General features: G+C 50.0%; 1 protein-coding gene across 8 annotated transcripts in view; it reads left to right on the top strand.

The window, feature by feature from the left end:
• Positions 1-23,570, top strand: part of Iqsec1 (IQ motif and Sec7 domain ArfGEF 1) — a 318,516-nt gene that overhangs the window by 160,914 nt on the left and 134,032 nt on the right. For 2 of the 8 annotated variants that reach the window (XM_051203356.1, XM_051203353.1), the window contains exon 1: positions 11,107-11,483. The exons of the other annotated variants lie outside the window; for them this stretch is intronic. In XM_051203356.1, coding sequence (XP_051059313.1) covers positions 11,461-11,483 — 23 coding nt within the window. In that variant the 5' untranslated portion in view covers positions 11,107-11,460. Of the gene's footprint in view, positions 1-11,106; positions 11,484-23,570 lie in introns of those variants that run through there. 8 annotated transcript variants of the gene reach the window in all.

Raw genomic sequence — 23,570 nt, 5'->3', positions numbered from 1 at the left:
GTCACTGAGCCCAGAAGGTTTAGGTAGATCTCATGCTCATCTGGAGCCTGCAGGGGGAAGTTGGGATCAAGAGGGTCCTTGGATTGGCTATGGCAAGAGCTCTAAACATCAGGGGCCTGGAAGGATGCCTGCAGGGGATCCAACCACAACTGGAGCCTGGATGCAGGCAGAGGATCCAGCCATGGCTGCCTACATGGTCCCTAGTGCCAATATCAGAACCACTAGGCATCCATGCTTCCCTGGGTGTCCTTGGCTACATGCTGCATACCTCCTGCTGGATAAAGTTACTTTATCTATGGGTCGTCCTGAGGCAGACTTGCCTTCCCAGGGCTCCACTCATCCATGGGCCCCAGGATAAGATTTGTCCAGGAAGAAGCTTCTCGTCCCAAGGCAGGAGGGCTGGCAGCTTTTTTTTTGGTCTTGCCTTGTGCATATGGAGCATAGGCCTTCCCAGTGGATGCTTATGGGCAGCCAAGAATGGAAGCCCCCAGTCCTCCCTGTCCCCAAGCCTTGCTAGTCTTAGGAGTTGTGAGGACTATAGTTCTGACTACCCACCCAGGAACCATCTAGACCATTGGTTCTCAACCTGTGGATTGAGACCCCCCACACACACACAGGGGTCACATATCAGATCTTTAACTTATAATCCATAACAGTAGCAAAATCACAGTAATGAAGTAGCAACAAAATAATTTTATGGTTGGGAATCACCACAACTTTAGGAAAGTTGAGAACCACTGATCTTTAAGAACCTAAAAGATCTAGGCTCTTTTATGGTATAGGGTTTGCTACACTAATCCCAGGGATTGAGATGCCACCCAGCTTTTGGAACACAGTATTGGGAGCTGGAACCCCAAGATGCTCACCATGGCCTATTTGAGATTATGCTGTAGGGAGGGGAAAAGATACCATGAGCATCAGATGTGATAAACGCAAAGGCCCAGAGGCTTGATAAAGTCCTCTGCTTTGGGGATGGAAGGATGCTAGTATGCCTGTAACAGAATAGAGAGATCTAGCATCAGGACAAGTCTAAGAGAAGAAGGCCAGGGCCTAAAAGCCTATTGTCTCCACAACCCATGCCTTGCCTGGATGACAGGCCCCACTGACATACTGGAGCAGGAGGCAGTAAGCATAGCATAGTAGATTGGGAGTGGGGGATGCTAGCTGCAGCCTAAGGAGGAACCCAGCCCCTGGAGTCTGGCTGCTGTGGAACCACACTTAAGGTTTCCACACTTTTTATGATATTGAGGCAGCCAAACACTGCCCTCTGCTGGGTGACCTATGTATAACATGCAGAGCTTTCTTGAGAATTGACAGACCTCATATCCTCCAAGGCCTCTTCTGCAATTGCTCAGCAGCTTGTTCTGACCCTGTGCAGTACAGAGTGGCTTGACCCTAGAGCAGCACTTGCCCCCATGATCTCTTCCTTGTCTCAGAGCCTCAAGGGTGTCTAGGGGGCAGAAAATACAAACTAACCAATCCACTTCAGGGTAGCCCAGTCAGGATCCCCCAGACTCTGCCCTCCCTCGTCTACCTAAGCCTGCTCATCTTCCATGATAGAGATGAACTTCAGAGAATGCCCCCCCAGGGGAGTGACACAGTGTAGGCCCCCCACAGAGCACGTGACTCCTGAGAGTTGCCCTCTGCTTACCCACGCCTCTGTCCTGGACAGAGGTCTAGGCATGGAATGGTGATAGTCAGCAGAGTCAGAGAGGCCACAGGGCCAGGCTGTAGCCCAGCAGGAGCTACTCATCTAATGCAACTCAGCTTTCCTATGTGTTTTCAGGACCCTCCAAGCCCTGACCTGTTTCTGCAGTAGCTGTGAAGGTTTCTGTCAAGGAGTGTAAGAGGCCAGGAGGAAAGGAGGGAGGAGAAAGGATAGGTGGATCCACAGTAAAAGCATGAGATCAAGAACATTCATCCTTTGGTGTCTGAAGTGGACACCTTCATACATCAAAAGCCATACCACTCAAGCCTCATGTGTGAACAGCCCTGTTCCACAGCACCTGTGGTAGGCCTGGGCAAGCTGTAGATATCCCACAGTATCTAGAGTGAATGGTTGTTCTGTTGTGTGGATTAAGGTAAGGACAGGAGTCTGACTTGTTCTGCACAGTTGCAGTGTCTTTAGGGAAATGTCAGTGTGGCTGTGTCCAAGGACACAGAGTCTGCAAGAGTCACTGCACTTGAGTAAGAGAACAGTGCCTGCCCAGACCTCATTCCAGCCTGGGTCATAGGAGGCACATATTTGTTCATCTATCCAGTATCCTGGAAAAGTGTGATGGACATGGGGGAAGCTTTGGAGCCAATCAGTGAACTCAGACGTGGCCTTCCAGCCAGCGCCGGCCCAAGGTGATAGCCTCTGAGAATGACAGTGGGCTATGGCTGGTGCTACAGAGAAGGATGGTGTGGAGCTGCAGGGACAGAGGTGGGAGGGGGACCTTGCTGGACCCATGTTGAATGAGCCAGAGACCAAATGGTAAGTGGTGAAGGAAAGCTTTGGGGTTGGCAGGAATTAAATGAAGGGGGCTGGGCTTGGGTCAAGGTATCTGAAAATCATTGCAGCCCATGAGAAGAGAAAGCTCAAGTCATCCAGGAGGCACAAAGGTGTTATCTTCCAGCATAAACACTGAGTTTCTCTGCTATGAGCATATCCCAGGACATACTCACATGCCGTCCAGGGATAGTGGTCCAGGGCAATGTGGGTGCTATGCACCCAGGCTCCATTCAGCCTGCCGGGTGTGTCCAAGTGCTGGTGGGGAGGGCACATCTGAGCCTGGGGTCCAAGTCTGAGATCTATAGTTCGCTGGTTGATGGGACATGAGTCCCCTGTTATGGTAGGTATCTAAATATGCCAGGAGAAAGGAAGAGGGTTGAGAAGCAGGTGTCTAAAGGGTGTGGAGGCCTGGCTGAGCATCTAAGGATGACCTCTGCAGGAGGCTGTAGGCACGCTGCCCTAGAGATCCCATGAGTTTGGCCCTTCTAGCAGTCATGCCTGTGGCGGGGGTGGTGGGGAGGCAACTGTGAGACTGTACTTGAAATGCAGGTCATATTCATTCACTCGTCCTCTCATTCATCAACTCACAGCATTTTATTGACTTGCTACTGTCACAAGGGTCACAGTTCTGACAGAAAAATCAAGGTCCTCTTCTTATGACTCTGGAACCTGAGCTTGTTGTGCCTCAAAAACCTGGTCAACCATTCCACCCACCTGGACCACCAACAAAACCTCCATGGAGGAAGGGTCCAGGAGAGGGGGGGGGGCACTGATTTACTCATGTAGAAAAGTGTGTGCTTTCCTGGCATAGAGCTGGAACAAGGAATATTTTACTCCACAAAAACTTCCTGAGCTCCTCCTGCAGCTCAACCTGTTCTGGGCATCAGAAAGACAAAGACCAAGCAACCATGGTCCATCAGGCCATAAACTTTGTGGGAGGTGCCATCCTTACCAAGAACCACAAGTCTCCTTCCTTAATCTGTCAGGGTTTGGGAAGGCAGTATCACCCATGCCTCAGACAGAACAGCTAGAAGCTTGCAGGTTCCTAGAGCCCTCAGGGTTCTGGCACTATGCCCACTACCCATTATCCTGTTACACAAATTCTCTGTGCAAAGGACCATGCAGCCTGCCCCATAAAATTGTGCAGTGCACAAGTTACACCATTTGCCCTGTCCTCACCTACCTCATTGCACACGCCCCTGGAAACAATGTTGAGCACCTGTAATAGGTCACTGTGCTCTCAATGGACCACTGTACATATTCACTCATTTGGTTTTCTTTTTAAGATTTTTATTTGTATCTCTCTCTCTCTCTCTCTCTCTGTGTGTGTGTGTGTGTGTGTGTGTGTGTGTGTGTGTGCGCACACGCGTGCGTTTGAGTGCAGTGCCCTCAGAGGCCAGAAGAGGGTGCTGTATCTCATGGAGCTGGAGCTACAGGTGGTTCTGAGGATGCTCAACATGGATGCTACAATCTGAACTCCTATCTTCTGTAAGAGCAGCAAGTTCTCTTGATCACTTGATCACTGACCCAATTCTCTAGCCCTACTCATTTGCTTTTTTATAGCCCTCTGTGAGAAGGATCAGGACTGATTTTCAGAGAGGCTTGCTAATTAACTCCCTCTGAACCTGTTCAGGCCCCCATCTACTTTCCATGAAAACAAGTTCATAGGCAGTCTTGGTAATTGTTAGATTACTGGGGGATTATGAGTGGCTCTCATCATAGAAAGTTGTTATTTATTTATTTATCTGTTTATTTATTGGTGGAGGGGGAGGTGAATATGGGATTCAAACCAGGGTCCATCCCATGCTAGGCAAGTTCTCTGCCACTGAGCTGCAACCTGCCTACCATGTAGAACATTAAAAAGAGGGCATGGTGACAAATAATCCCATAGCTGGGAGATAACAACTTTTCACTGTGGCATGTCTCATTGTATGCCTATCCAGAAGTTTTTTCAACCTGAATTTTTGAGGCATCATGTGCTCAGATTAAACACACACTTTGCTAACTTCCTTTTTTACTGGCAGTCATCATTAAGAATGATCCAATGAGGGCCCCATACCAGTGTCCTGTGGTGGTGTTTATAGTAATATCCAGAAGCCCACTCTGTTTCTTTTGTTCACACTGCTGGACAGGTGGCTGTGAGATGAGGCACACCACACACACACATACACACACCAATTTTTTGTTTTATCACTGAGTGAGGATGTTCTAGTGTTTCCTAAGATTCCAGAGAGAATTAGGGCCTGAGTTACCCTGAGAAGGGAACAGGTTGCAAATCCCTGGGAAAGTGGTAGGCAGGGCTAGGAGCTTGTGCCTTCTGTCTGGCCCTGGCCTTAGGAGGGCAGGAGCACCACTGCTAGGGCCAGGATGCCAGTTTTTCCTCCTGCACCCTAGTGCCTTCCTACCCCCTCCCCTCCCCTCCCTTTTCTTTCCCTTCCCCTCCCTTCCCTTCCAAGATCCATTTCTCCAATTGGACCTAATACTTTGTCCTCCACCTCTCTAGAGCCAAGACTCCAGCAAAGCCCTCATCTCACACTTTCCCATCACTCCCCAAAAAAGAGGCCCTCACTCCTCTCCCCCTGCACCTCCATTGTGTCTCATAAAGGTACATGAGACCACTGTCCACTCAGAAGCCACAAGGACTTAGTTAGCCTGCCCTGTCTCTCACCCCTTTCTTCCACCCACTCTCCCTCTGCTCCATAGGCATCTCCTCTTTGCCTTCTCATCCCCACACTATACTCAGGGCTCCCACTCATTCCAGAATGAAGGTCCCGACAGTCTGAGACTGTGAGCCATGGTGACGGTATGGTCTCTACCATACACTGAGTGTCTTTATTAACCCTGCCCACTACTGACACAGACATCATCACTCCAGCACCCACTTTGCCCCAACCAGACAATTGAGGGTCTTGAACAGTTAGTTAGTTAGTTAGTTAGTTAGTTAGTTAGTTAGTTAGTTAGTTAGGGGAAAGGGTTAAGGTGCCACAGCAGGGGTGTGGCCTGTCTCACCCATGTATCCCTACTTAGTTGGGTCTCAAAGCAAGCTTGGGTTAGCTTTGTCCTATACAGATAAGGAAGGATAGCATAGCAAATTCATGGTGATTATGGTGGGGCACTTATGGCCTGGGCCCTATGTCCCTAGTCTCTCTTTACATAGCTCAGTACTCCATGGGCTCTCTGATCTGCCTAACCTGCCTGTAGGCTTGCCATGCTTTGCGTAGCCTAAGCTGTACTGGGTAGTCTTAGTTGGGGAGAAAAACATGTTGGTCCATTTTGCCCTGTACTGCAGTCTCCAGAGGGAATAAGTGAGCTTGCCTGGAGCTGGCCTAAGGGGCCCTGCCTGGGAGGTGGGGTGAATGGGAACAAGAGTGGGTGTTGCTGAGTATGGAATTCGGAGACCCTGAGCTGGGGATGCAGGGCAATCCAGACATCCACCCTGCCTGGCACCCTCACACCAGCGCAGGGCTCCAAGTTTGGCATCCAGCTCCCCAGACTGTGTGAGATCATGGTGGTTTACTCTATTCCGTGGCAGTGTTTATGTGGATGTCTGTCTATGGAGGGAATTGGCTGACACATGAGGTGCATTGTCTATAACTGGGAAAAGCATGCAGGAAGCCCTGAGTTTGACCCTCAGCACCTCATAAACCAGGTGTAGTGGTGCATATCTGTGAGCCCAGCACAGGCGACATGGAGGCAGGGAGATCAGAAGTCCAAGGTTATGTGCATTTCTACTGTGTGAGAGGCCAACTTCATCTACCTAATAGTCTTATATAGAAAAAAAAAGAAATTGAAAAATCCTTCAAATTAAAAGACCTCAGGCAAGTTTAGTTCAGGAAGCAGGGCTTCTGGGACCTGAACAGTGCTTTGAAGTCATACCTCACTGCTGTGAGTGGAGAGCATGGCCTGGCTCAGGTTTGAGAACTTCCCAACCCAAAGACCCCAGTTGATGGCAGAGGTGGTGCCAAGTCTTGACCACTGGACTCACTGCCTGATGAGAGGTGGGATGTGGGCGTGAGTTAGGGCACTCCCATCCTAGAGCCACTGCATCTCAGGTTTGTTCCCATTCACTCTACCTCCCAGCCAGGGGAGCTCTCAGCAGGCTCACTTGTTCCCTCTGGAGACCACGGCATCCAGCACAGGTCAACCAACATTGACCAACATGATTTTCTCCCCAACCAGGGATACTCAGTCAGCTTGAACTTCTTCATGTATGCCTATGGCAAGCTTCATGCACCACAGCCAACCTGGCATACTCTGAGGCAAGCCTGGCTGGGGGTAACTGATACAGACTCTTGTGGATCCAGATGCTAATTCCTTCCAAGGATGTCCTAAGGACCTTTCTTAGCTATATTGGGGTAGGAATCTGATCTCCCCTAAGTCAAGGGATGGGGTACCCTGTAATATCTGGTTTGCTGCATAAGGGAGAGTTTGCTGAAATCCCAAAAGCCCACATACATTTCCAAAGATAATTGCCTAGGGGCTGCTCCTTCCTCAGCCACCCTGCAATGAGGGGAGGGACTGTAGACAATTCCAGCCTTTCCTACAAGGTCTCCACATCCACATGCAGAACACTGGCCACAGCTATGCTGTGAGAAGCATGTGAGAAGCTGCAGTGTGGAAGAGCCTATGGTTTGCAGTCAAATATAATGTTGAGCAGAGAGCTGGTTTCAGAAAAACACACAGTGTGAGGCCACTTATGTACAGCTCCAAATATGTACAGTATTCTACCCTACTCAGGATGTGTGTAAGTGGACAAAACTGAGCAGGAAAGGTTCCCTAAGGATCATTCATGCACTTATGGGAGGCTGGGAGCTGGGCTGGGGAGGGCCTTCCAGTATTGTCTGCCAGGTGAGGGTTCTCAATGCACGCAGCTGGTGTGTCACAGTTCACAGTGCTCATCTCCATGTCTTTTAGAAATTTCTAAGTAGTTTTAGTGTCATAGCACAATATCATTTTCAGAATCCATGCAGTGCTTTCTGTTTCCGCATGCATACATATGTGCATGAACACATAGGAAAAGTGATGGAAGGATGCACTCTAGACAGATGAGAACCATTTCTTCTGTGAGATGAGCAAGAAGGGTAAGATGTGGGGCCGGGAGGCAGGAAGAGGAATACACCTAATTTATGAAGTCATTTTTCTTTCTTTTTTCTTTTTTTGTGATAATTTTTCTATTTAAATTTGAAACAAGCTTGTTTTATATGTCAGTCCCAGTCCCCACACCAATCCCCATCCCATCTCCTTTCTGCTCCCCAGGGAGCAGACTTCTATGGGGAGTTTCAAAATCTTGCATACCATTTGGAGCTGGGCCTAGGCCCTCCTCCATGTGTCTAGGCTGAGGAGATATCCCTCTATGTGGGATGGGCTCCCAAAGCCATTCATATAGTAGGGATGAATACTGATCCATTACCAGAGGCCACATAGGCTGCCCAGTCCTCCCAACTAACACCCACAGAAGTCATTTTTCAATGGGCCTGATGACGCACAGCTTTAATCCCAGCATTGCATTCTGAGAGGCAAAGGCAAGCAGATCTCTATGAACTCTAAGCCAGCCCAGTCTAATTAGTAAGCTCTAGGCCAGCCAAGGTTATAAGTGAGACCCTGTCTCAAAAGAAATGTTCATCTTATTTCTGCAATTTGCATTTTACTTCCTGAAAGTGTGAAGCTTTAGAAAAAGGGAAATGTAGTGCTGGGGCTTGAAGTAATTGTGTTTTGGGAACTGGTACAGGCTAAGGGGTGCACACTCTGGAGCTCCACCATTAGGCCTACGACCTCCTGGAAGGGAGATGGGCTGCTGTCCCTGTGAAGATGGTCCAATCCTGAGGTGCAGGGCTGCCTGCATGGAATGACTGAAACTGGCATATCTCTTCCCACCTAGGGGACAGATGGCCACAGGTTGGAAGACAGAGACTCTGCCTGAATGACCCTGTCAGCCTGCAAGTTGGAATTTTCCAGTTTATGAAAGGAAAGTCCTAGCTCAGAAGTTTCTGGAATCAGCCCTGGAAGCTGCTTCTGCCCCCAGACTACAAGGATAAGATGGGGACAGGAGTATGTCTAGAGATTTGCCATGAAGGGCTCTGTGCCAGCACCAGCCTGAAGTGGTAAATAGTTGTATGGTCCTGTGCTTACAAACCTAGCCAGGGGCTGTCATAGCAGACTGACTGCCACCCCTCCCACCCCAGACTTCTGATCACAGCTGAAGTGGACAAGTACAGTCTGCCACATCACTTCCTAACCGACTTTGAAACCTCTTGAGTCCCTGGGCTTCCCGTCTCCAAAGCTGAACTAACCAGACTGATCCCCACTTGGTGATAGTATACTCCTATACTCTCAGAACTCAGAAAGATCTGGGGTCTCAAGTTAGCGACAGCTGCAATGTCAATGTCTCCTTTACCTGGACAGACCTGACTCAGTGCCAGGCAGAGAGGGTCAGGTATGAGAACATCTGTGTGCTGTACTCAATGATTGGTCAAAGCCTGAAAGCCTTGGCAGCTATTTCTGAGGGTGAGGCCTTCATCACTCACTCTACTTTAAAATACAGTACAAGCAAGATGTGTGTGGCTCTCTGGAAGGACCAGGAAAGATACAGGTGTGTAATGGATCTCATGTGTCCAAAGGGATGACAAGAAGCCCAGGATGGGGACTTCAGAGCAGATACACCCAGGGTAGCCGTTTCTCCCTTGCAGCCTCAGTTTACTCACCTGTGACGTGAGACTGGGAAAGGAAGCTCCTCTTTAAGAAGGTTGAAAGGGTATTGCTGGAATAAAAGCACACTGGTGGGCTCGCTTCGCCTCAGTGTTAGTGCCTACCCCCCACCTCTCTAAGCAGCTGTGGTTAATTAATTTTTTTCTGATTTCTCAACTATAAAAACAATAGGACCCAAAACAGAGGGACTCCTTCTGATGGTGTGGTGCTATGTTGATTTTGATAAGCTATATTGCAACTCAATCAAGGAGAGAGATGGGGCCAGTTCATCATGTGTTAAACCCACAGAAATCTGAATTATTTCTATGACAGCATTCTTCTCAGGGCAAGGTGGCAGGCCATGGGAAGACTGGATGTTTCTAGAGTCCCCTGCACTTTGGCTACCCAGCCACTTCAACAGTTACTATGCTGAATACAAGGACCCTCCACCAGAAGAATAAAGTCCTCTTCATCTGACGTCTGTCCTTCTTTGCTGAGCAACTTTCTGTAAGTTGCTCACTGTCTCTGAGAGCCATTCTTCTGCAATAAAAGAATAGAATTCAAGAGTAAGAGTGAAGCATCTGTCTTCCCCTAACTTCTGTGGGTCTGAGAGGCTGAGAGAATGGAAAGAAGAAATAGTCAACCTGGCAATTGCCACCCCTGACCAGAAGGTTCACACTCTTACTACCTGTCCCTACCTGTGCCCTGCCCTAGAGGCAGCTTTGCAAGTGAAGGCTAAGCCAGACAAAGCTGGCTGTGCTACCTTCTATCCGTTGGTCCTAAATGAATGAGGTCCACCCCCTGTGCCTTCCCAGGGTCAGTTGTGTGCATTAAAAAGCATTCCTTATACACATACTAAGCTGGGTTTGAGATTCCTGACTGATACTTGGTAAACAGGCTGCCTGCTTAAGTAAGCATGAGATACACAAAGGGGGGAGAAGGTGAATGTGCAGGGAGAGAAGAAGTGAGCATCTCTCATTTTCACCTCTTCTCAGCTACCTTGGATGTGCCAGTGTCCCTCAAATCCATCCGACTTCTTTCTGCCTCAGGGCCTTAGCACAAACTCTTTGCTCAGAAAGCTCCTGCCATCTCAGTCTACTGGGTAAGAGCTCCTGGAAAGGCCTCCTTTCCCTGCACCCAGCTCAAGAAAATGCCCCCCATGCATTGTCTGCGACTCTTTTCTGCTTGGTTGAATCCCGATCTGATTGCTAGGCACAATTTTCCGACTTTCATGTTTTCTCTCTGTTTCCCCCTTAGAATGCATCCTTGATTAAAGCAGATGCTCTGCAGGCACACTGGGGGTGCTGACAGGAGGGCAAAGAATGGAGGGAGGAGGTGCACCACAGCTAGTACAGACTGGCTCCAGCCTCAGCCTCACTCCCTTTAGGACATGACTGGCATCAGTGATCCAGGCTATGTATGCCATCTGCTATTCCACTGCTGTAAGTTGTTGGTCCTCCAGGACTGGTCACACAGCTGTCATGATCCCATTTTACAGTAACATCTGAAATCCCCAGAAGACACTCAGCTTGCTGAAGTCTTATAGCCCCTAACCCCAGGGCACAAGATCTCCTGAGCACTTAGTTTAGTGGCTCCTGAGTTTTCTTGCCAAGGACGTAAGAGCTGCCTTGGAAGGCAGTGCCATCATTCTTCGGCCTGTGAATTTTAGCAACTGATTTCCAGGTTTCCAGTGTGGGCCAGGAAGGAGCCACCTTGGACTCAACGCCAAGGCTCTTTATTTTGCAGCTGTACCGCAGGGCAGCTCTGTTTGATGCTGTAGTTGCCATGGCAACTAGCACTTTGGCGATTGGTCCAGCTCGGCCGCACTACATTGCTCCTGGAGGGAGGGGGGCGCTCCTGCACTCCTGTCCCTCCTCCGGATGCTGCGAGAGCAAACCGGCACAGACACCCCCCTCCCCCAGCTCTCCCCTCCTCATCCCAGCGCCCTACCACCCCGGATGTGCGGGAGGGAAAAATCCCAAGGAAGTCCCAGGTAGCAGCGAGGCAGACGCCCCCGCCCAACCTGGCGACCATGGTGACTCGACGTCTTCCCAGGCTTCTGGGCACAGTGTAAACCCTGCGTGGGAGGACCCGTTTGGAGCCCCCTTGCCACATTACACCCAGCTTTTCTAGATGAACCTGTCAGTCCTGGGAAAGTGACTGACTGCCCTTGGCTTTCATTTTCTTCTTTCCACCTCGCTTGAGCATCCTGCTCCTCCTCTGAACCACCTTGAGCCTCCTCAGCCCAGGCAGGAGAGAGAAGGAGATCAGACTTGGACAGGATGGCTTGCCGAAGACGCTATTTGTGAGTATATAAAACAGGTTTATCCTGAAGCCTGAGGCAGAAAGGACCACGACTTGTGTGTTGGAATGAGGGGCTTGGTGGGGGTGGGGAGAGAGGCTGCTCTGCAGGTGGCTTCCAGGGGGAGTAAGCTTGTCTCTAGTGTTTGTCCCCTGCTGCAGAGGCAGTGTTGATGGTGATAGGAGAAAAAATGATCTTAATCAGCAAATCTTCCTTCAGCTGTGAAAGTCCCTTGTTGAGGCAGTCACCTTTCTCCCAATCCATATCCACATAAGGGCCCCCAGACCCATGGCCATGGACCAGGCTTTTAGCAATGCCTCTGGGGGGGGGGCTTGTTTAGGGACAGCTTTGGTGTTCAGCAAGCTTGTGGCCTGTACCCAAGCCAGGTGGAAGGCCATCAGTAGGCAGGGACAGTGGCAGGAGATGGCATTCTCCTCGGACAGGTGAAGGTGGCAGCAGTGTCCAGCTGTAGAGTGCAGGTGTTAATGTGTGGGTACAGATCACGCGTCTGCTGGGCCTGATGCCAGCAGCAGAGGCGGTAAAAGTCGGCCTTAGGGTGGTGACATCACGGGACTGGGTATTTATGGAAGCACAGCCTTGCTTAGTGAAGCCAGGCTTCCCAGGGGCATTGGGATTCAAATGCTAGCTTCTTTCTAGGTTCTCTGGGAGCTCTGCAGGGTGCTGTTCTGTAAAGAGCAACCTTTGCCCTGTTTGGGCACTCTAGGCTCCAGAGACTGAGGTTTGGGTCTGGTCTCTGCCTGCCTTGGGCTATCTACCCACTCAGTGCTTGGAAGCTGCTGGGGACAGTTTGTTGATCTTAGATCTTGTGAGGTTGGAGAGTAAGCTATGATGTTCTTGAATTGGGATCAGCTTCCAGTACTAGGAGGGCTTGCAGCAATTTGTAGGTGGTCACCTGAGAGACTCAAACTCTCCTCAAACAGACCTTGAATTTGCAGAGGCCCCAAGCCCTATTAGGGGCCTCCAAGCTCTCTTTGGCTCTGCCTCCTCCCCTCATACAAGGGGTGGTTCCCATGCTAATGAGGCTGATAGAAAGTAAACATAGCCTGTAGCTGCGTCAGCAGGCTGGGTCAGGAGGACCCTGCAGGAGGAGTGGGCCATGGCCTCTGGCTGTGGGTTTGCATTTCAGTGGAAAAGCCTTTGAGTTGGTTTGTTGGTATAAGCAAACCACACAGAGTACTTGCTCTTGGTGGCAAGGCCAGAAATAGTGACGCTTTCTCCAGCTTGAACTTTGTCTCACATTTGGAGAAGGCACTTCCTAGGCAGCAGCCTCCTTCCTACCTGACACACCTTTTCTGGCACAGGAGTCTCCAGTGTCAAAGAAACTGACAACTTGCAGAGGCCACCAAGCTGCTGTGGAGGGAAGATGTCATTAGCATGAAATGTGACAGTCTTCATGGAGAGCCGCCCGGCCCAGGGCCTGTTTCCAAAGCTTGGGAACACCATCCGAAAAGCTTTGCATAGGCAGGAGTGAACACACACGCATCCCATTTTTGAAATGGGGAAACTAAGACTGGAAAAATCACGCCTGGAAACTTGGCATGCACTGCCTTAGGCATGGGCTTTTCATGGAAATTATTTTGTCAAGAGCATGGCTTTGTCCCATAGATTCCACTGTGCTTTCAAGGTTCAGTCAGCCTGTCGAGGGCCAGGGACTTGCATCTGAGCACACAGCCTTAGCAACCCTGTTGTCAGCACTGTCTGTGGAATCAGTGCTCCCTGCCTCCCTTTCTTGAAGGTCTCTCCACCATTCTCTATTAGGATGCTGTAGCTGAGCTATCCCTACCCCTGCTTCCTCCTACATTCTACTGGTATCAACACCCCAAATAGATTGGCTGGGAAGAGCTGGAGAGTCTGTGCCCTCTGCCCTTGCACAGGGTTTGAAGTCACGCGGGCCTTGTTAGACACTCAGCAGCCTATGTTTGCCCAGCCCAAGGGCCTCTCAGTACCCGCTGCCCCAGACTTCTGGTTCCTAGGCCGGCTGTGTGGAGAGGGGCCGATGGATGCCAGCCCAGAGCAGCCTTGGATGGTCTTGTGCTTTCTTGCATCCTATAGCTTGGCTAGCTTTCCCTAACAGCTGTGGATATAGTATGCTTGATCCCATTTTACAGAGCGAGAAACAGGTGCATGGAGGGAAGGAACTCGATTGGGCTCCTGCAGCAATTTGCTGCTGTGCCTTTAGCAGTTCTGCCCTTCCCCCAACATGCCCCACTCCAGACCTGATTCCCACGTGTCACCTGAACAACTTGTCCCAGGCAACATTCAAGCAGGGGTAAACTTGGGCAGTCCATCCCAAAGCCAAACTCTAGCCATTACCATACTGAGGGGTTTTGCTGAAATGGCAAACACTGGCCAAGTGTGAGGAAAAGGGAGAGATGAACTAGCAGCATGGGTAGGGAGGGCCCTGTGAGCTGCCTCCCGCTGCCCCAGCTCAATGGAGGGTAGGGCTGAGGTTACCTCCAAGGCTGGAGGAGAGTAGAGGGTCAGGAACCCTGACTTACCCCATGGCCACAGTGGGCAGTTAGGGGAAGCTGCAGGAGTCAGGAGCGGCTGGTTGTCAGGCTAGACTGAGAACAGCTGTGTGGTCTCCTTGCCATTAAGGATGGCTCCATGCTCTCAGGATGAGGCAACCCTGCTCATGGGGTCCTGGCCTATTGCATATTATTAGTTCAGAGGACTTCAGACTTTACCCTTACTCAACACCCCCTCCCCCATACCCGGGCATGTTGAGTCTGTGCTTGGCCCATTCTGCAGGGAAATGACTTGCTCAGGTTCATGGCCAGGAGTCTGTCTGGCTCCAGACCCTATGCCCTCCTCACCAACCCTCATCTGTATGTCCTTGGAGCCAGGGCTGGTAGGCAGCAGCTGTTTAGAAGGTAGGGTTCAAGGGAGAGGAAGGGTTCAAGTGGCCAGAAGGCTGAAGCGACAGGACACTGGTTAGGTGCCCCCAAGACCTGCATGTCATACCCTTACTGTCACTTTCGATAAATCTTTGTCCAGATCAATTCAATTAGGCATAGGATTTTAAATGTCTGTTTTTGTTCGTTATTGTGGGCGGTGGGGAGGCACATCCAATGGCACCTAAGTGGAAGTCAGGGAACCACTTTGTAGAGTTGATTCTCCCCTCCCACTTCTCTGTGGTGGCACTGAGTTAAGGCCAGCTTGAACAGGACATTGAGCCCCTGCCTTCATCAAACAAGGTAGATGTCCAAATGTGTTTTGTGTAACTTGGCTATACATTGAGTTTTCTAGGAATGTGACTGCTCTTGAAGTCAAGGGAAGATCGGACTGTGATATGTTGGAAGCTCTGCTAAGAGCTGTCACCACCCTGGCCATCATGTCCCCAAGGGCAGCAGCTTTCCTGGGAGCAAGGTTTCCCCAGCAGGGGCCTGTGGGATCAGCTGGCTAAGGGTGGCCACTGCTTGGCAAACGACTGTTATCTCAACACCAGGTCTTTCCTTCCGTGTCTGCAGGGTTTATGTGGTGCAGGTGTGGACAAGCCTTATTGTGTCTGGGATTCCTTTCAAAACAGAAGTGGGCAGTACAGTTTGAGATAGACAGAGGGGCATGGCATCAGGGTTTTTTGCAGTGATGATGTTATTATGTTCAGTCTGTTCTTTTGTCTCTGCAAACCTGGCTCTTTAATGTTGCTCACCTCAAGTGTGTGGGCCTGTGATGCTCACATCTATTTACTAGCTTGCTCCTCGTGTGTGGACTTTCCACACCTTTGTTCTCCCAAACAGCATAGTGTGGCCACTGTTTCCACAGCATCTGCCTGGCACTTGACACACTGCATTACCTAGAGGTGATTTAAAGTATTTGGAGAAACCTGGTGCTGTATATCTGTGATCCCAGTGCTCAAGATGCTGAGGCAGAAGGATGGAGAAACCAGCACCTGAAGGGTTGGCAAGCCAATCCCTACAAGTACTGAGAGACAACCATTCTTGATCCCACACCTCTGCCGTTTACCTGTCTTCCCTCCCATCATTTCTCCTAGGCCTGCCATACTTCCTGACAGCCCACAAAACAGACAGGCTATGGAAGGTCCTAAAATCCCAGAATGGGGCCCAAGCTACCACAGAGAAGCCACTTCTGCTAGGGGCAGCCTGGCCCTACAGTCTCTCTGGCTGCCCATTCCTGCCCTGCTCACTGAAGCCATTCCATGTGTCTCCTTTGTCTCCTGACGCTCACTGTCTCCTCTCTTTACCCCAGGGCAGCAAGTAGTGTAACAGTTCCTGGGGGGCTGAACAGGCAGACAACAAGTTGGGCAGGCTGGACATCTGTGGGTGGAGTTTTCCATCTAGACTGCAGATCAGCTCTTTCCTGCCAGCCACTCCCCAAATAACCACACAGAGACTTATTATTCATTTTAAATGCTCAGGCGATAGCTTTGCCTTGTTTTTTAGCTAGTTCTTATAACTTAACCTATGTTTATTCCTCTGTGTGCTGCCCTGAGGCTTGTTTACCTCATGTGACTTCCCATCCTGCTTACTCTGCATCTCATGGGGTCTCCTGAGTAGACTCCTCTCTTCCCCCAGCTTCCTCCTAGTCTGGCTCTCCCATTCTCTTCCTGTCCAGCTATAGAACAGTCAGCTCTTTATTAACCAATGAGAGTAATACATATTTACAGTGTACAAAGATTGTTCCACAGCAAACATCTATAGAGTGACTTCTGAGAGCTACAGGCTCCATAGAGGCCTAGGCTGGGGCACCTTTCCCAGCCTCTGGGGTGAAGAGCTTGTCTCCGGATGCTCCTGGAAGCCATCCGAGGCCATGTTTTGTTTGGTGTGTGTGTGGGGGGGGGGTCTTAGTGCTACAGTGTTCTACCACATGTTCACTCTACCCAAAGGATGAGCAAGACTGGGATTTGGTGTCCTACAGAGTTCTGAAGTGTTACTGCTTGGAGAAATGATGACAGTCTTGGCAGGAACACTCAATATTATTTTTTCATAGCTGCAGATGAGTCTAAAATTATCTCAGAACCACACATTTGATTTATCTGGTTTTTGTTTTGTTGTTGGTGCTGGGGATGGGATGTATGTGATATACTACCAAGTTTCACCCACATCAGGCAGCTCCTGACTACCTGTAACTCTAGCTCTTTTCTGTCCTCCACAGGTACCCACATCCACATAGCATACACTCACAAAGACACTGTGCTGGCTGGCTTTTATGTCAACTTGACACAAGCTAGGATGGTCATTTGGGAAGAAGAAAGTTCAATTGAGAAAATTCCCTTACCAGATAAGCTCGTAGGCAAGCCTGTGCCTCATATTCTTAATTGTTTATGATGTGGGAGGGCTCAACCCATTGTGGGTGGTGCCACCCCTTGGCTGATGGGCCTGGGTTGTGTAAGACTGAGCAAGCCCTGAGGAGCAAGCCAGTATGCAGCATTCCTCTGTATCAGCTCCTGACTCCAGGTTGGAGTTCCTGCCCTGGTTTCCTTTGATAATGGACTATAACATAAAAGTTGCTTTTGGTTATAGTGTTTATCAGTGGTAGAAACCCTTAATAAGACAGATACATACACATACAAATGAGTTAAAATAAAATGTATCTTTTTTTTTTAACTGAGGCTCAGGTTATGAGTTTATTGGCTCAGACCCTGGTGACTGTGGGACAGAGGCTGGCCACCTCTTGGTTTCTGCCCTCTAAGGCACCCTGTGGTTACCACCCTTTACTACCCTCTTCTCTGTCAACTGAGATCTCTCGATCCTTCTTTCCAAGGCTCAAGCCCACCAGCAGTCCTGGGGCCAGTTCCAGCCCTTAAAGGCAGTTGTATAAGCCCTTCTGGAGGCTAGCAGGCCTGATTGTCAGCCAGCTACTTGAGCAGGGTCTGGCCCACTGTCCCTGGGCCCGTGAGTCTGCCTGGCTGTCAGCCATGCCTGCTCCCCTCGGCCCAGAGCCACATATGCTAGTGATGGTACAGTCCCCACGCTCTCCGCTGCCTGCTGCCGCCACAGCAGGCAGCGGGGACAGAGACAAATTGAACACTCCCGCAAATGCCATTTTGAAGACAAAAATGGAAACCAGTCGGCTAAAACGAAAAGGTTACGGGAAACAAGGCCTTTTGATGGTTTTGGCGTTCTACAAATTGCCTATTCTGTGAATTGGCTTACAGCAAATTGCCTTGTCACAAACTGAGGGAGAGGTAAGACAGGGCCAGTGAGCTGGACTGAGCTGAGGTTGTCAAAGCCAGGTGGGCATGGTGTGGATGCAGGACCAGGTTCCCTGGATGCTGTAGTTATGTTCCACCTCTCCACTTTGTCCCACATCCTGGGATCTACTTAGGCTGGCCTCAGAGGGACGAAAGTCCAAAGCCCAGCTGGGATTGAGGGAGAGGAAGCCTGAAGCATGTGTGGCTTCAGGATGTCTTCTCCCCCCAGCAGCTCCATTTCTTAGTACAGAGACGTCTGTTTGGAGTGGCTCACAAGGGACATGATGCGTTTTTAATTGTCATGATGTTTGTTGACATTCAAAGCCTATCTCTTGGTGGCTACTGGATAAAACTCAGCATTTCCTCCATTTGTTGTCCTGTGTCAGTAAGACTAATGTCCCTAAGTGTCTTAGATCCCTCATTCTTGGTTAAACTTCTGTCCTTGACTTTCTTCAGAGCTGAAGAATGACTAGGCCATCTTGGCAGAGTCCCCAGGACCAGATGGGATCTAGTGTGTGGGGATAACTCAGGCTTCTTCTTATATCTCCAAGGAGAAGGAGCTGCCCTCAAAGACCTTGTATCTGTTACCTGTTGGCAGTGTGAATTCAGTAGATGTCTTAGCTTTTCTGAACTCATTTCCTCTTCTGAGTTGCACCTTTATGGAGTGGCTATCAGGACCTGTAAATAGTGTCCTTAACTTGCCATACCCTAGCATCTCCTTAGGTCCCTCCCTAGTGTGACATGCCTGAGGACATGCTGGGCCATAAGAAATATGGTTATCTATTAAGCTGAGGGAATAGACATTTTAACCAGGAATCTTTGGGCTACATATGTATTGAGATGGATGTCACTAGTGGACAAAGACATGGCTCTTATGTGGCTAGGCTGGGTCCAGCATCACCTGAGCTTTGGCAACTAACTGTCCTGCTTGCTTACCTGTTACCTGGGTTGTGTTCCCATTAAAGTCCTCAGCAAACATGGAGCCTACCAATCAGCCCTGGAGCAAATTGGCTTTCAAAAGCAACCCCAAGGCTGTCTGAAAGTGCTGTCAGCTGTCTCTGCCACCTGACCATAGCCAAATCTGGATGCCTGGGCAGCCCCATGTGAACCACTGGATTGGAAATTAAGGGGAAGGTCATGTATGTGAAGGTCCATTTGTGAGTCAGGGAAGGTAGAGACAAACTAGAGACAAGTCAGTGGTTTTTCTAAGTATTGGAAGGAAGCTGAGCCAGAGGAGTTTGGGCACATCAGGACCAAGCCTGTAGCCTGCCTCCCTGACCTCACCCTGGGGCCCTTTGTGGAGTAGGAGAGTTAGGGCTACAAGACAAGAAAGCTCTGGACCCCATGCTGCTGCCAAGCTTCCCTAACATCTTCTTCTCTGCTGCTTGGGGCCTACACACAAGAACACTTCTTTCTGGTTCATCTTTTCCATTGACATTTCTATAACCCTAAACCATGCCTAGGGCTGTATTATTCCTCAAGAAAACTCATCACTTATTCAAATCTTTCCTGGCACCTTAGGTCAGAAGCCCTTCCCAGTTGCATTGAACCTCCCTGTAGAGAGGCAGTACAGAGGAGAGATGGCGTGCCTCACTTCTGACTGCCTGGCCCTGTGTCCCAACTCTAAGATGGCCATTCCTGGAGTGTTAAGGAAGAAGACTTGAAGGTTGAGACTACAGGCAGCCTAGGGCAGACATCCCCCATGTCTGACCAGGCAGGAGAGCAAGAGGGATCTCAAGATGACCCTGGGATCTCTACATAGGATTGGGAATTCAAAGGGGTCAGGATCCCCTCAGATTCGGACTTTAAGAATAGGGGCTCCTATCCCCAGAACTCCCACTTCTGGAATGAGAGGTCCCATGGACAGGGCAGATGCTGCCCCTGACCAGAGCCCTTAAGCATTCCAGGGTCAGGCTACGTTTAAGCCACTGAGCACATAACCTTACCTCCCTTCTATCCTCATTCCTCAGACATGTCCTTGGCTCTGCCATTGGTCTTGGACAGGTGACTCTTCTCAGGTATCCCTGAGAGGGTGAGGACTCTTCCCTAATATCACCAGCTATAATGGCAAGCCTTGGTATGGGCTGAGCTTGAGACTTGTCTCCTGGGGCCAACAGATGACATTACTCCTGATCTTGCTCATATCTGAGGCTTGCTTCCTGCTCTCAGGGTCCTGCTTCTCTCACCACCACCCCCAGCCACTCCCTGCCCTGCCCTGCCCTGCCCTGCTCTTTGGAACCATTGGTTCTTTCCTTTCTGCTTCTGGGACTGCCATCCCCAAGGCCAGCCCTAGCTTTGAGGCTGGAGCTAAGTCTTGACAGCCCACCTCAGTTCCTCCAGGTTCTGATTGGTTCTTTCCTGAAGGTTTGCAGCTGGCACACAGGCCTAGAGTTACTATTGTGCTTGCAGGCGTCTCTGGACCAGCGGAGCCATCAGAGATAATAGATTGCATGGGCCCTGGCATGGAGTTGGCCCAGTACATACATATTGAATGACTATAGGATGTTCTGTGAGTCTCCTGAAGCCTGTGGCCTTCAGTCGTGAAATCTTTCTTTTTCACACATACTTGTCTATGGATACATGTGGGTCAGGCCTAGGCTGGAGGAAAAGCCTGATAGGAGAAGCCAAAGGGGCCCTAGTTGGGACTGAGGCAGCTATTAGGGCTGAGGACACCAGTACTCCACTGGAGTTGAGCTCAAGGTGAAATTTTGGAGAAAGAAACCCAAAGGTCTCATAGACCCTGGCGTCCATGGGCCCTGGGATGGGGCCCACGTGGTAGCAGAACTATCCAGAAGAAAAGGCATATTAAGGACAGTGATTTCGTTGACAGAGTAAGGAGACCTCAGGAAGGGTCTGCGAGTGTCTGAAACCATCCTCTGCCTCTCATTAGGCTCTAAAAATGTTCCTACCCCCAGCTTAGGACAGGTTCTCCTCTCTAATGCTACCAGTGCCCCTGAGGCCAAGGTCACCTGGGACCTATGCCAAGGCCACTGCCATCTGCTCTTGAACAGAGCAGGCACTGGGGAACAGTGCCTGCTGCCACACCACATTGTACCCCAAAATAGAAGTTCATGCACCCCACTAGCTTGACATGTAAGGCTTGCCCCTCCTTGTGTCTGCAGCTCCAGTCAGGTTCCCTGTTTATCTTGAGAACACACTGGCATTAAAGCATGAGGCTCAGAGAGCCTGGCTTTTGGCCCCTGCAATCCCTAGCAGTTTTTGCCCTGGGTACTGTTGCCTTGCCAGGATAAGTAAGAGGCATTTAACCCAGAACTGAACAGCTTCTACTAGATAATACCTGCCTATTCCTTCATCCTTACTTTGAACAATGAGGATCCATTAGCTGTTAAAGAATTTGGATGTGAAATGCATGAGTTGGGTTGATTTCTTGAGCTTCCAAAGCCAGAGAAAATGGCTTATCTTAGCAAATGGTATTGGGGTTGAAGGTTGGCTACCTGGCTGACTGTGGAGGCAGGATAGCTTCCTTACTTACCAGCTGGGAGGTCTTGGGAAGGACTCTCAATCTCTGAGCTGTAGTTTCCTTATCTGTAATGTGGGAATCAGAAACTCCAGCCCTGGCTTTAGGACTGAATGGAGCCACGTCAACACCCTAGAGTCTGAGAAAAACCTTGTGAAAGGCCAAGAAGATGCAGCAGGTTGTTGCTCTGTATTTGTGCCCCTCCTGTCAGTAATATAGACCTGGTAAAAGCAGGATGTGGTAGTCCCAGGCACAGGACCAAGGCCACAGGGGTCCTAAGCTGTATGGCAAGGCAGCCATCCACTACTGTAAGCCCAGGAGGGGCTGGTTGTACCCCAAACTTTGGACAGTGAGAGGACTTGGATTCTTGGCAAGTGGATCTAGCCAGATGGGATTCCCTATTCAAGTCCAGCCCAGTTGGTCCCAGCACAGAGCCCTGTTCCCAGCTGGCCACCATTCTCGAAGCTCAGTTCAGGTCTGTCTTCCTGGGGTTTTCCTGGGTCTGTTTGATGAGGGTAGCTGCCTTCCATCCACTTAGGGTCCCAGTGTTTTTTGACCACCTTGCTATGTGTCTTTTTGGTTACCCGCCTTCCCGTAAGGATAGATGTTATATCTATCTCACCCACTCTCGCTTTGCTCCTTGAGTGTGATTATTGAGTCACACTGGACAGTCTGCTCAGATGGGTGTCTGTGTTACTGGGCGGCTGGGATGGTGAAGTACACTGCCTCGGTTACTTCAAATTGCTACAATCAAACACCATGACCAAAGCAATTTATAGAAGAGTTTATTGGAGCTTACAGTTTCAGAGGGTGAATCCATGACCATCCTAACAGGAAGCTTGGCAGCAGGCAGGCAGGCAGGCAGGCAGGCGCTGGAGCAGTAGTTTACAGCTTACATCTTGATCTGCAAATATGAGGTAAACAGATCTAATTGGGAATGGTATAGACTTTTGAAACCTCAAAGCTCACCCCTGTTCTCAGTGACACACCCCCAATTCTTCCCAGACCGTTCTACCAACCAGAGACCAAGCACTAAAATATGGGCCTATGGGGCCATTGGCCTTCCTACTACCACATGCACTCACAAAGCCCATGCCTTTTGCTTCCTGTATATTGTTTCTTAACAACCAAGGCTTGAAAATGCTAAATGAGAAACTCCAGAAATAATTGGCAGGTTTTCTGTAACTTCTGTTATGGTGTGTTAGGGTCATTTATTTTTGAGTATTTTGCTGGCATTCAAATGTGCTGCATTCACACAGTGCTCACAGCAGCCAGGAGAGGGCATCAGATACCCTAGCACTGGCTTGACAGATGGCTATGATGATGTGGGTGCTGGAACTGAACCCACGGGCTCTTAACCACTGAGCCGTCTCTCCAGCCCAGTAGTGTGGCCTCCAATCCTCGATGTAGCTGTTCTATACAATATGCACATAGGAAAACCCAGCGCAATGACCATTTTTGTTACCATGCTGTTAGGCATCCCCTGGACATGTTAGAGTCTGTCCCTGTATATAAGAGGCTGCTTTGGCACTGTGTAGGTGCTAGGCTGGACAAGTAAAATGACTCACTGTCTCGAATTGCTTCCTCTCAGAACTGATGACCACTGCTCTAGACAAATCTCCTTCCAGTGTAACCAAGAGACCCAGGCCCAGAGTCCAGATGATACCTTATCTCACCTGGGCCCCTGGGTCTTTCCATATACCCAGCTCAGGGGCCTCTGGAGCTGTCCTCTCCAGCAGCTGGACTTTTCCAGACTCTGGCTGAATTCTGGGCAGGGCAGCCTGGCGGCAAGGAGTAGTGTAGAGGCCAACCTAGGGACAATCATCTCCTTGTGCCTGTATTGGGGGCCTCTGGCTGGTAGGCAAGGCTGTCTGTACACCAGAGCCAGCACAGGAAAGCCAACAAATTCTCTTTGGCTGTCTTAACCAGAGGCCTAAGGATGAGGTGCAGGGCCAGGCAGGATGAAGGCTGAGTCTGCGCATTGGCATCTCAGACTCCCTATCCAAGGTGTGAAGATGAGCCTGTTTACAGCTGAGGAAAGGGAGGCCTAGACAAGGGCTCAGAGCTTACAAGACCAGCACTGATGCTAGCATATGCTGAAGCCCAGTGTGCTGATCAGAGTCGCATCCAGCCCCACTGTGTGACACCGGGTCAGAGGCCTAGGGTATGGGATCACAAGGTGCCTACCCAGCATGGTACAGGCCCTGAAACTATGGTTCAGTTGTTATGTCTTTGCCTCAGAAGTCCCAAGCAAAGGAGTAACTGACCTCCATGCTAGACTTTCAGCTCTCCTGCAGTCATAGAATGCCCCAGAACTTGAGCTCTTGAGTACTTTGTCTCAGCATGGATGAATAGTTCTGCTGTAGAATAACAGCAGAGGGACAGGGACTGGGAGGGAGAAGATATGGGGCAGGATTATTTCCTCTCCTGTCATCAC

The sequence above is a fragment of the Phodopus roborovskii genome, unplaced genomic scaffold (assembly GCF_943737965.1).
Source record: "Phodopus roborovskii unplaced genomic scaffold, PHOROB, whole genome shotgun sequence".
In the NCBI taxonomy this organism is placed as follows: Eukaryota; Metazoa; Chordata; class Mammalia; order Rodentia; family Cricetidae; genus Phodopus; species Phodopus roborovskii.
Note: the sequence above shows the minus strand (reverse complement) of the source record. Positions and strands in the feature narration are given on the sequence as shown.